The 12,079-nt window shown below is 45.0% G+C and overlaps 1 protein-coding gene across 1 annotated transcript in view; it reads right to left on the bottom strand.

Moving 5' to 3' along the window:
- Positions 1-4,193: 4,193 nt before the first annotated feature.
- Positions 4,194-12,079, bottom strand: part of NRDE2 (NRDE-2, necessary for RNA interference, domain containing) — a 233,079-nt gene continuing 225,193 nt past the window's right edge. The window contains exons 12-14 of the mRNA XM_078660057.1: positions 11,675-11,813; positions 11,398-11,469; positions 4,194-4,654 (exon numbers count right to left, since the gene is read on the bottom strand). Of these exons, the coding sequence (XP_078516183.1) occupies positions 4,529-4,654; positions 11,398-11,469; positions 11,675-11,813 (337 nt within the window). The 3' untranslated portion in view covers positions 4,194-4,528. The remainder of the gene's footprint in view (positions 4,655-11,397; positions 11,470-11,674; positions 11,814-12,079) is intronic.

Below are 12,079 nucleotides of genomic sequence, written 5' to 3'. Positions count from 1 at the left end.
ACCATAAGTATGGATTTTATTGTCGGTCTTCCCAATGACCAGGGATGTAACGCCATCATGGTTGTTGTCGACAGCCTAACAAAGATGGGACATTTCATCCCGTGTAAGAACCTGCCAACGGCCAGTCAGACTGCTCAGTTGCTATTGTCTCATGTGGTGCGGATACACGGCATTCCTCGAGTGATCATCTCTGATAGGGGACCACAGTTCGTGGCACGGTTCTGGCACATGTGGTGTAAGGCTCTTCGGGTGGAAGACGCCCTATCAACCAGCTTTCATCCGCAGACTGACGGGCAGACGGAGCGCCTCAACCAGACACTTAAGCAATACCTGAGGTGCTATTCAGAGGAAGCAAGTCAATCCTGGGTCTCTCTGTTATGGCTCGCGGAATTGTCTTACAACAATGCCTGGCACAGTTCCATAGGAGAGACACCGTTTAAAGCAAACACGGGGTTTCATGCAAACATTCTGCCCATTACGGTGCCAGAAGAAGTCCAAAACCATCCTACGGTAGCCGCCCATGTGAAGGCCCTTCTGCTCACGCATCGGCGTATTCAAAAGAACCTGGTTCAAGCCAAGACTTCGTATAAAAAGTGGGCGGATAAACACCGACAGGAGAGCCCTCGGTATGCAGTGGGAGACAAGGTTTGGCTGACAACGAGAAACATCCGTTTTCGCTACCGCAGCATATTTCATCCGCGGTACATCGGTCCCTACACCATCCTTCGTCAAATCAATCCTGTGGCTTACAAGCTGAGGTTGCCATCTTCTATGAGGATTCATCCTGTGTTCCACAGCAGTCTTCTGAAGCCTGCGGGGTCTGCGCGGCGCAGGGCCGCTCCGCCTATTCAGAAGGGGGACCAGATGGAGTACGAGGTACGGCGGATTCTCGATTCCAGGTTTCGCCAGGGGAAGTTGTGGTTTCTTGTTTCCTGGAAGGGGTATCAGCCGGAAGACGACTCGTGGGAGCCTTGTGAGGGTGTCCATGCCCCTCGTTTGATCCGCTCGTTCTATGCCCGTCACCCACGGAAGCCAGGCGCTAGGAGGCACAGAGAAGGGGGGCGTACTGTCAGGGTCTAGCGGGTTGTGCCTGCCTAGAGATGACGAAAGACTACATCTCCCATAATGCCTAGAAGAAGGGGGACGTTCCGTAAAAGGCATATAGCCACTGGAGAGGCAAAGGAAGACGCTCGTGATTCGTCCTTAGAGTCGGCTGGATGAGTGGACATCTGATTCCCCGCGGAGTCGCTGCGGAGTTTGCTTTGTCCAGTGGTTTGCGTAGCCTTGACCTGCTTCGTGGCTGCGAAGCAAGTGTTTTGTTCTAGCTCGGACGAGCTAGTACGCCTGAGACAGTTACCGGCTGGTACTGTCCTTGTACGGTGAGGCGCGAGAGACGCCGGATTCCCCCTCTGCGCCCTCACTGTGTTCTTCTCTTTGTTTTCGAGGCAGTCACCGGCTGGTGCTGCCATTATTCTTCCGTGAGGCGCGAGAGACGCAGGATTGCCCCCTCCGCGTCCTCACGGTGGTTACCTGGCCTGAAGCCGTTCCCGGCTGGGTACGGCAGTACATTAACTTGGGGTGGCGCGTGAGACGCCGGAGTGCCCCCTCCGCGCTCCCTCGTTGCACTCGGCTGAGTGGAACCAACCAAGGGAGTACTGGTGCCAGTACTGGGCTTGAGACTTCGGTCAGGAAGACGCAGGATTGCCCCCTTCCTGACCGCATCAAGTATTCCGGTGGCAATTGTTATTATCCTTTCCTAGAGTCAGGGGACGCTGGATTTGCACCCCCTGTAACTCTATGTCTATTGTTGGTGATAGTGGTTTTACCGCTTTCCTAGAGTCAGGGGACGCGGGATTTGCACCCCCCTGGAACTCTACGTCTATTGTTGGTGGTAGTGGATCTTACCGCCTCCCTAGAGTCAGGGGACGCTGGATTTGCACCCCCTGGAACTCTGAATACTATTGTTTCTTTTAGGGCATTTCTTTTGTTACCATTTCCTGAGGCGACTATTTGCCAGTTGTCTTCGTAGGGATGTGGTTTGGCTTGGAGAACTGAGTAGCTGAATTACCACGCCATATTCCTTGTATTGCCCCTATCTGACCCATATTGCAGCAATAGGAGAGAAGTATCTCCGAAGAGGGACGGGTTCATCTCCTGAGTATTCAGGTATGATTTAAAGGGTATTGGATAGTTCAGGAGCATAGAGAGACGAGGGGTGGGTTCTAATGTATGTCCTTTTTTGTTACAGGTCCCTCTATCCCTGCTGCTCCTACCCCTACCTTTCCCTCGCTTGATTGCCTTGTGCTCTGGAAGATACTATTAGTCAGAGTGCAGGGACATCAGGAGGTGGACCCCATTTGAGCATCGTTTCGACCTCGAGGAGCCAGCAGCCGTGACAGATTCTGTCCTTCACTCTACCCCGAAAGATCTTGATACTTTTCTTACTTCCACTACTTGACATAATAAATATATACAAATAAACCAGAAACTCATATATTGGAAATTGTGGAGAAATAAGGGGTTACTCGGGGTACATCCACTTTATGAACAGGATACATTTCTTACATTCTCACAAGCACGCCATCTTTTCCACCGCCCCTCTTCCTTTCAACTTAAATTTCCAGTTTTACAAACTGCAGTACACATTGCATATACTCACTTCCAATCTCCTCTAACCTCCTCCGTACAAACCTCAAAGCATCTATTATTTGCTCTCCTTTTATACTGATAGAGTTAAAACAAAGGTAGCACCTTCCTGGGAATCTGACTTAGATACAAAATGGTCCACCTCCCTCTACAATAAGATCTGAACAAAACGTAGGAAATCTTCTAGGGCAGCAAACACCATACAAACTCTTTTCTGCATTTATAACAGACTATGATTGTCTCCTTTGACCTTGCATTAAATGCATTCTGAACTTCCGGATTCTTGCTTGTCATGTTCCTTTGAACATGCTGACTTAAAGTATATACTTTTCACATGTCCATTTGTGCTCAAGTTTTGGATGCAAATTTGGACTCAGATTAATACAAGTTTTCATACCACAATTCCTTTTTCATTTACTAATATTTTCTTGGGAAGCTTATCTACTGACTAAGACATATGTCAATCTCGGATACGAATAGTGGATTCACTGCTAGCAGTCGCATTTCAGCAGATCACGAAGAATTTGAAGGATTTGTCTAAACAATCCTTTCCAATATGGTAGTACGCTGTCTGTCACAACCATAAATTGGATACCACATTTGTATACCCTATATCTCTTGCTCTGAAGCAATTACATTTATGGTCTCCTGTTACACAGTTCTTGGAAGATAGTGCAAAGCGTTCCTTTGCTCCTACACCCCCTCAACAAGAAGTTCATCAGCCTCCTTGACTTTCCCTTTATTGATATTAAGGCTGTTTATCATGTTCATTTTTATCATTCAAACAATTTTATTTTTATATTACATTACATTACATTTTTTAATTGTACTAACCAGCTCTCTTTACTCCCTGGCGTATACTATTCCTTTTTCATGGACAACTTATTTTAATTAATACTGTTCCTTATGTAATTCCTTATGTTTTATTGCATTAAGTATTGATGTTTTAATATTTCTGCAATAAACTTACTTTGTAACTGGAAAGGTGAACTTGAAGAAGCTGCCTGGCACTTTCGCATTTCTTATGTTATGCATGGTGTAAATGTTTGGTCCCCAAGCCTGGGAACACAGACATTAATTTTGGTAATTACCCTACTTAAATATTCATGTTAAATAGATCTGCTTTGGGAGAGTATGGTATCGGAGGAAACTGATACAGTGGTTTTGCTCCACATTGCAATACCAGTATTGACTACATTGCATTAGCACCCTGTAGGGAATGCTAAAATTGCCTCTGTTACTCAGAATACTGTCACTATCGATTGTTGTTTGCCTGCATTTTAAGTTCAGTAAGAGTGGTAAGTAGGTACGAAGAGCAGACCTTTATAGATGGCGTGTTCGGGATGGGATTGGGAGCACAAGTACTATTAGCTAGGTGTTTACAGCTGTTCATTGTCCTTACTTTGTTATGTGACAAATTGTTGGGGAAGGCAATGAACAGCAATCAAAGCCTTGCAAAACGTTTTAAATAAATCACCTTCATCTACCAGCGCTCTGAGGTAAACGAAAGACGATGCACAACGCTGTATGAAACATCAAAAGAAATGTTCTTTAAGAAATAACATAGTTTTTCTTTATTATTTACAAAGAGTCCACACAGACCACAAAGCTTGCACGATTTCTGTTGTACAGTACAAAAATGTAAATTGTGGTGAATGTAACAAAGGTACTCGAAATGAAGGCACACAACAGGCACAGATACTGGGTCTGCTGTGCAAATATTAAGGGATACTGGATGGTCAAAAATACAGAATAAAACAATATATTCATATAAGAAGGACATCCTTAGCATGTTTACATCTAAAAATATCAAATCATGCCTTTCAAGCAGAGAATCCTCTTTCAATGTACAAAAAGAGACTAATGTCCAACAGTGTGAGCCTCAGTCTTCGAGAAGCAATTCAAGCTCTTCTATGGGAACTCGGACTCGCAACTCCTTCTCGGTCATTAGATCCAGAATCTCCTGCAACTGATCTGGAAAGTATTCTATTGCATCCAGGTAGAGAACCTGCGTGTTAAGTAGAAAGGAACAGCACCATGAACATCTAGGCATTAATAATCAAAAATAACATTTTAAACTAAATAGGATAACCCAACTCTCATGAGATATGAAAAAGAAATCTGAAGCAAACAATTATAACTAACCATCAGTTTAAATTTAGAGGCAAGTAAAACAAAATGCTAAAAAGTAACCCTAAGTATTAAAGTACAAGACTGTGAAATGCGACCTTATGCCCCCTAAAACATATCGAAGTACTGTCAATATTATAGAGGAGTCAATCAGAAAGTTATCAATCGAGAGAACACAACTTTATGAAGAACAGCTTGTCATAGATTTGTTCTTCACTTATATTTTTGGCAAGAACACTCAACCAACTCACTGACCGTGGTTAAGGCGGCAGTAATTTACTTCTGATGATAAAGAATCTCAAGCTTTAGCAATGAACACGAACACCAGTGTACCCGATCTGGGGCTTCCTCTTGATTAATCTACAATGGGAAGGTAGACATTTCCATAAGCACCATCAGTCTCGCACTTGAAGGCAGCCATGTGGGAAGGGTCATTGGCATAGAAGAATGAGCCTGAATGGAAAGCCACTAAACAACTGAGTAGAGATATGAGTGCGACAGAGTAAAAGCTTGCACTGCTACTGATTGAGAGGAGGTAATCTTTTCATGAGTATCCCATTGCAGCAAATGACAGCTGTTTATCTGATCCCTAATCAGAAATGTTTGCCTTCATTTTTAATGGGAGCCTGCTAAGAAGTTTGAAAAACTAAAATGCCTTAGATTAATAAAGATCAAATCATTTTGTATCCAATTTCCAACATCTACTATGCACTACTCATTGTAGCAACTTGTACTGGTCCTCTCTGTAAGGCCCCCTGGCTCCAGACTCAGGAGATGTCAGAGGCACGGCTGAGGTGCTACGGAGCATACCTGCAAAAAGACTGGTCAAGCCCTTGAGAAAACACATGACAACAGGGGTCTTAAACACGGATGGCTGATCCGGAAGACAGAGGAAAGCAAACAAGGAGGCTAAATAAGTATTTACAGTGCCAATAGCACATCTCCCCTGAGCATGGGAAAGCGCAAATAGCAGCACTTGAGACAGTTTGACCTGCAAGGGATCCACATCATAATACCAAGCATCAAAGCTGACCCATCTGCCAGAATAAGCAGACTTAGTGGAGGGGCAACGTGTAGACAACATAACATCAACCAACTTCGGTGGTAGCTGAAAGGAGCTCAGTTGTCCCTGCTCAATCTGCAAGGCTGTAGGTGGACTGGGAGAGATTGTCCCGCATGAGCAGAAGACAAAGCGAGGGTGACATGTGGAGAATCACAGAAGGTATGAATACCATCCCCTTCTCAGCCAATGCAGGGCAATAAGCATGGTTTGGGCCCAGTTTTAGTGCATCATCCTAAGAAGTCGAGGAATCAAGGGCATGGGTGAGACGTGCAATGCTGCTGAACGTTTCTCCTGAATGGAAACAAGTCCCTCAGGACTCCCCTAAATAGATTCTGAAGGGTGCAGAACTAGTGTGTTTTGAAGAGCCGGTCGTCATGGTACAGGAAAATGGAGAATCCTGACTATCTAAGATGGGCCACAACCACTGCCATCAGCTTCATGAAGGTGCCAAAGTCAAGCCAAAGGGTAGAACCGTAAATTGATAGTGCGTAGAACCCACCACAAATTCCAAATACTTCTGATGTGCCCACAGGATAGGGAAGTGAAAGTAGGTGTCCTGCAGGTTAAATGACACCATCCAATCTCTCAGCTCCAATGCCAGTAGAACTTGAGCTAGGGGTCACCATCTTGAGCTTTTCCTTTTTGAGGAATTAGTTCAGGCTCCTGAGATCCAGAATCTGATGCAGACTACCGTCCTTCTTGGGCACCCGGAAGTAACACGCATAACAACAGTTTTCCTTCTCTGGCACTAACTCCTCCTCCAGCGCTCCTTTTTGGAGGAGAGCTGCCACCTCCAGGTGTAGAATGGTTAAATGGTGGGGAGGTGAAGAGGAGGGAGGGGGCCGTATGGGGGTTCAGAACCTAAAGGAATGGAACTGTGTAGCATCTTTCTAGGATTTGAAGGACCCACTGGGCCAAAGTAATGGCCTTCGAGGTTGGAAGAAAGCAGGACACCTATCCTCCGACAGACTCTATGTAGAATAAGGGAAGCATACTGGGCCTTTTTTTTCTTGTGGTGCAGGGGGAGGAAGAGGAGGAGGGTTGTAAGGAAGATCTGCAGCCTTTTCCTCTAATGAGGCCTCTTTACAGATGTACGAGAGGACTCTGTTGCTGGAGCGCTGGTGTGTACTGTTAGGATCAAAACAAGGAGGCACATCCGCAGCCGCAAAAAACTTGGTTGGAAATCCTCGGTCAAAGGCAGAAGCTGAAGGCCCAAGGATCTTGCCATAGCTCGACAGGCCTTAAACTGCTCCAGCGCTGAGTTAGCCTGGTCTCCAAGCAAGCACACGCCCTCAAAAGGGAAGTTCATCAGGTTACCCCGACATCACATAAAAAGCTGGATTTTCTGAGCCAAGCATTAAGCCATACCATCAAGGATGTCTTCACTGCTCGGGCAATGGAGCCTGTAGTGTCCAGACTTGAGAATATTCCTGGAGGCATTCAGGCCATCTGCAAGGAGCTCCTGAACGTGATCCTTCATGTCTGTGGGGACATACAGAAGAATCATTTCGGCTATGTCCCACAAGGTGTGAATGTAGTAGGGGAGAATGAAGTAGGCCTTAAGTGGCTCAAAGGCCATCCTCCCAGCAGAAAATGCTTTCTTGCCACATGCATCCAGTCATTTTAACTGCCTCTTTGAGGAGGGCTGTAGGGAAGGCACCACCCAACTGATTTTCAGAACAGAAATCCAGGATGACTAAGCTCTTTGGAGAAGGGTGTGTGTTGAGGAAGGCTGAATCACCAGGAGCAGAGTGATAACCGCGGGCAATGAGCGGACTGACCACTGAAGTGGTGGAAGGCTGCCCACCATGCTGCCATGATGGGTTCCAGCAGAGTCTCATTAAAGGGGAGAAGGGGGTTTGGAGCTCATAGTTAGGGGCAGGAGAACCTCAGTGAGGACGTTAGCTTTCCTTTCAGCTGCTGGCTACCATAAGTCTAAAACCTCTGCTGCCTTTACCACGATCTTGTACAACAAAATTACTTCCGGTATTGGTAGTCCAGTGAGGAAGTCAATAGCCAGCTCCGATGAGGTATCTAAGCCACTGGCTGAAGACAGATCCAGGAATTCAAGGGGGTCCTGATCCAGGTCACCAGTAGGGAACTGCTTCACAGTCTCCGAATCCATCCCAAATATTCAATGGATGTGTGCTCTTTAAGGCTTCTCTACTAGTGATGTCAGGCCCTTCTTGCGGTAATGGATCAGACGGTTAACGTCAGGTTGCAGCGCCATTTCTGGAGCCGGAGCAGGTGGCAGTGGTGATGGTAGTGAGGGCAGATATCCAACAGCATTGGTTTCAGCGCAGAAAATCAAAGCACCAGATCAAAACAATGTGGTGATGGCACCAGTTCAGATGGTGCGGGGACGAAGGATGTCAGCTGAAAAGGACATAAAGAGTGGCAGATGCCATGGGGCTACTAGGCCAGAAGGTGCGCCAGATCGCGTTGAAGCCTTTGCAAAGATTAAATACATTGCATTCAGGAACATCGCTGGGTTTGATCTGTGAGCTGGGAACCCTGGGAAGACCGGGATCAGTGTTGGAAGTTCAGGAGCTGGAAATGCACGTGCTGAAGGCTCCAGGAATGGAGGTCTGTCTGGAGTCAGGCCCATAAGAGGAGCAGGGCTGTGCTGTGGATCCACTGGCGTCAGGTCGACAGGCAACAAGGACGAAGATCCTGTGGGAGACGGAGAGCTACACTGGAACTTATCCCTGGAAACTTAATCTCCTTTCTTTATGTTTTCTCTTTGGGAACGCTTCTGTTGTTGGTGTTCGTCCTTCACCCGGGCCATGACGAGCTTGGTCTCCCACTCTTTAATGGCCTTGGGTGCATGGTGAGGAAAGAGGAGCAGGTCTTCCAGTCATGGTCCGAGCCAAACAAACGGCATGTGGGTCCATAATAGATTTCTGTCCCTCACGGTCCCAACAGATTTAAACCCAGACGTCTTGCGAGGAGACATTGGTACTGCTTTTATTTGAAAAGTTGGTGAGGAAATTCCTCAGAGAGTGACGCTCTGAATGGCAAAAGGCACAGAGAAAAGGGAACAAATGTCAGTGCACCGGGGCAGGCACTTTATGGTCTTGGTGGCGTCACCTGACTTTGCCTCCACTGCCGACTGAGTCAAGTGCCCTTTACCGGTAGCCTTGTTGCTATACAAGTTTACAGATCATGTCTGACACCTGAGGTAAGGAATCTGCAGGTAGAAGTATCCATCAGAAATGTACTTTAGGCTCTCCTTTTAATTAAAGAATAGAACTCACGGAGTCAGTGAAAAAGCTAGCAGAGCGAGGTAGTCATCCTATCAATGGGGAATTCTCCATCCTCTTGATTCTCTCCGGTACTGAACCCTCCCATGAGCAGAGCACATGCTGGAGGTGGAATTGACTCTTGTGGCTTGGCCGGCCTCGGCAGCAGCTGAGAACTCAATGATAAAATCACTGGTGATGCATGTGGTGGCACATATTGTGGCATTGATAGACGTGGTTTAGCTGCTTTTTCAGGCCCTTCTGGGAACCTGTTGTAGTAGTCTGTTATCATCTGCCTTGGATTTCGGACCACCAGCCAACATCTGTATCACCAGGGGTTCATGATAACCTCCATCGTAATATAGTTTGTAGTGAGCCTCCTAAAGGGACTCATGGAGCATAGACCTCATTCTGGTTCATCATGAAACGTTGATAATGTTATCTTAAGTCGTGAAGGTTCATACTGGCCTTCCATCTACACTGAAATGGGAAAGGCGTCTTCTTCATCCTGCTCCTAGTATTTTACTTCTTAGCTGTGTGGGACTGTATGCTTGACCAAATGGATGTTCATCCTCATAGCTCTCCATATCTACTATTCTTGGTGAAGGCTGTGATGTCACCTTGCACAGTGATGTATATGCAGAAAGCAGGAATAATTAAATTCCTGTCTAGAGGTGAAGTCGTCGATAGTATCGGCATCTACAGTACACCTGTCTTTGTTAATTAAGTGTATGTTTGTCACCAAATGTGTCATTGACTATACTATTTTTGTCATAAGTGGGAGAACAGCTGATGGTGAAAAAAGGCAATTGCAATTTCAGAAACGGGGCATAAAATAGAGACTAGAAAGGCTACATTTTTGGTGTTGCTTGCTGGTGTGCCTTCCTTGCCTCAAGAGATACTTCAGGAGATGGACTGAGCTTTTTCACCGTTTTATTCACTGCCTTCCTGGACTTTTTACAATGCGGCTCTTTTGTTGTTAAATTTCTTGTTCATCAGAAACTGTTTTAGAGATAGTTTTATGTTCAGAATGAGCCTTTGTTTGGGTCATCCTAGGTAGTTTTGAAGCGGTGTTGGAATGTTCACCTGAGGGAATTGGGTCTTTTGCCTTCAAGTTGCGGAACCACAGCAGCAAGCTTCCTTTCATGTCTTTAAGGGGTTTACTAGATTTATGTTTATGAACTGGGTATAAGCGACATATGCAGTCTTTGTGAGGATCATCAGAGAACAGTCTCTTTTTCTCAAAGGCACCACAAGGTCTAAATGAGACTCTTTTCAGAAGAGCCTCAAACTCTGATTAAAGCATGTCTCCCAGGTAGACATATGCTTTAAAGCCTGAGTAGGAGCTGGAAAAGAACATTATGGACTCCCTTCACACACGGCATGCAGGAGAAACCGGAGGGATGGTGGCCTCTGTGGGGCTGTGGTCCCCCCTTAGTGGCTAAAGTTTCATTCTTAGTCGATAAGGTGGTTAGCCTACTTCGGTGGCAATGTTTACAGCCTCTGGCACTATTTAACATTTACCTATTATGGTAATGTTACTATGGGACACTCAGGTCGATGATAGGAAGAATTAAGCATGTCATGTATCCCTCCTAGACCCATTTGATACCTCATCTCTCTCCCTAATCCACTTCTATACTCTACACTCCTCCATCTCTCCTTTACTCATCCCAAACCGCCTCCTACTGCTATAATCTCCAAATAAATACTTTCTAGGCCCTTCTCTCTTCTATCCCTCTACTATCCTTTTCAATCCAACTAACAGAGTGAAATGTCCACTGCTCACATTAATTTCATATTTCCCAATATTAATTCACCATCACTTTTTGGGTTCTGGAGAAGCGTGCTAGTCGCTGAAAAGCGCTTCAATGTCTCCTCAGTGGTAGGAACAGTTATATGAATGTAAAAAATGAACTAAATGCAATTACACATACGTGAAACTATGTCAGATCCAATGCTGTAGAACTGAACAAACATACAAATAAATAATTTGCAATGTGTTGCTGTCATACATCAAAAATGACGACTGCTGAACAATACGTTGGATAAGCCATTAACGTGCCATCTGCAATATTCACTTCAAATACTCCCAATGTTAACTGTGCACAAATGTAAGAGCAAAAGTAAACAGTAAGCAAACAGTAACGAGTAATGCCCTATTTTCTTGAATCTGCAAAAAGTTAGGCTAGCTCCGTAAACAGCAGCTTGCCAATTATGCCTCTGAAAATTCAGAATTCACATTCTAGTCATCAAGGCAACAGTTTGCAAGTAGACATCTATCTCTCTCTCTCTCTCTTTCTCTTTCTCACTCACCTTTGCCCAAGGGCAGTTCTGAAGTGCTTTATAAAACAATCCTTTGGCACGTTCCTTGTTCCCCAGAGAAACCTAAAAAGGGAGGCAAAATAGTATTGTTTTATGAAAAATTAACAATATAAAAAACAGTAGGGTAGAACATTATTGGAATGGAAGTGAGAATGCTTGCTATACTATAGTTAATAGGAGGACACATTCAATATACAAGAACAATGTATAGGTAAAGGAACTATTGCTTTATCTGCAAAGAGAGCAATGGAACAAAGTATGCGCTTACAGTAAAGTGCAAATACATCCTCCACAAGAGGGGACAGTGCGTCCCATTCTCGCTCTGAAGGGCGTGTTCAAATAGTGCTTTGATCCGGTTGGATAACCCAGTCTCGGGAAAAGTGTAGTGGACCTCTCCCAACTCTGCCCTAGGGGAGCAAAAAAGACTATTACTACTATAGTAAACACTTCCGACAAAAAGCCCAGAATACAGCAATTTAACTGATTCAATCAGCAGTCGCTTTTCCTATTCATAGCAACTGAATGTAGTCAGGTCATGAAACACAGTGACTGCATAGTCGGCAAACAAAACTTTACCAGACCATGAACACGGTTGAAAACAGATGTAAAATTCAAAACAATACTACAAAAGTGTTTAAAAAGCGAATAATTTACAAAGACAATAATTTAGACC

The sequence above is a fragment of the Lissotriton helveticus genome, chromosome 9, assembly GCF_964261635.1.
Source record: "Lissotriton helveticus chromosome 9, aLisHel1.1, whole genome shotgun sequence".
NCBI classification, from domain to species: Eukaryota; Metazoa; Chordata; class Amphibia; order Caudata; family Salamandridae; genus Lissotriton; species Lissotriton helveticus.
This window is presented reverse-complemented; position numbering and strand designations above follow the sequence as displayed.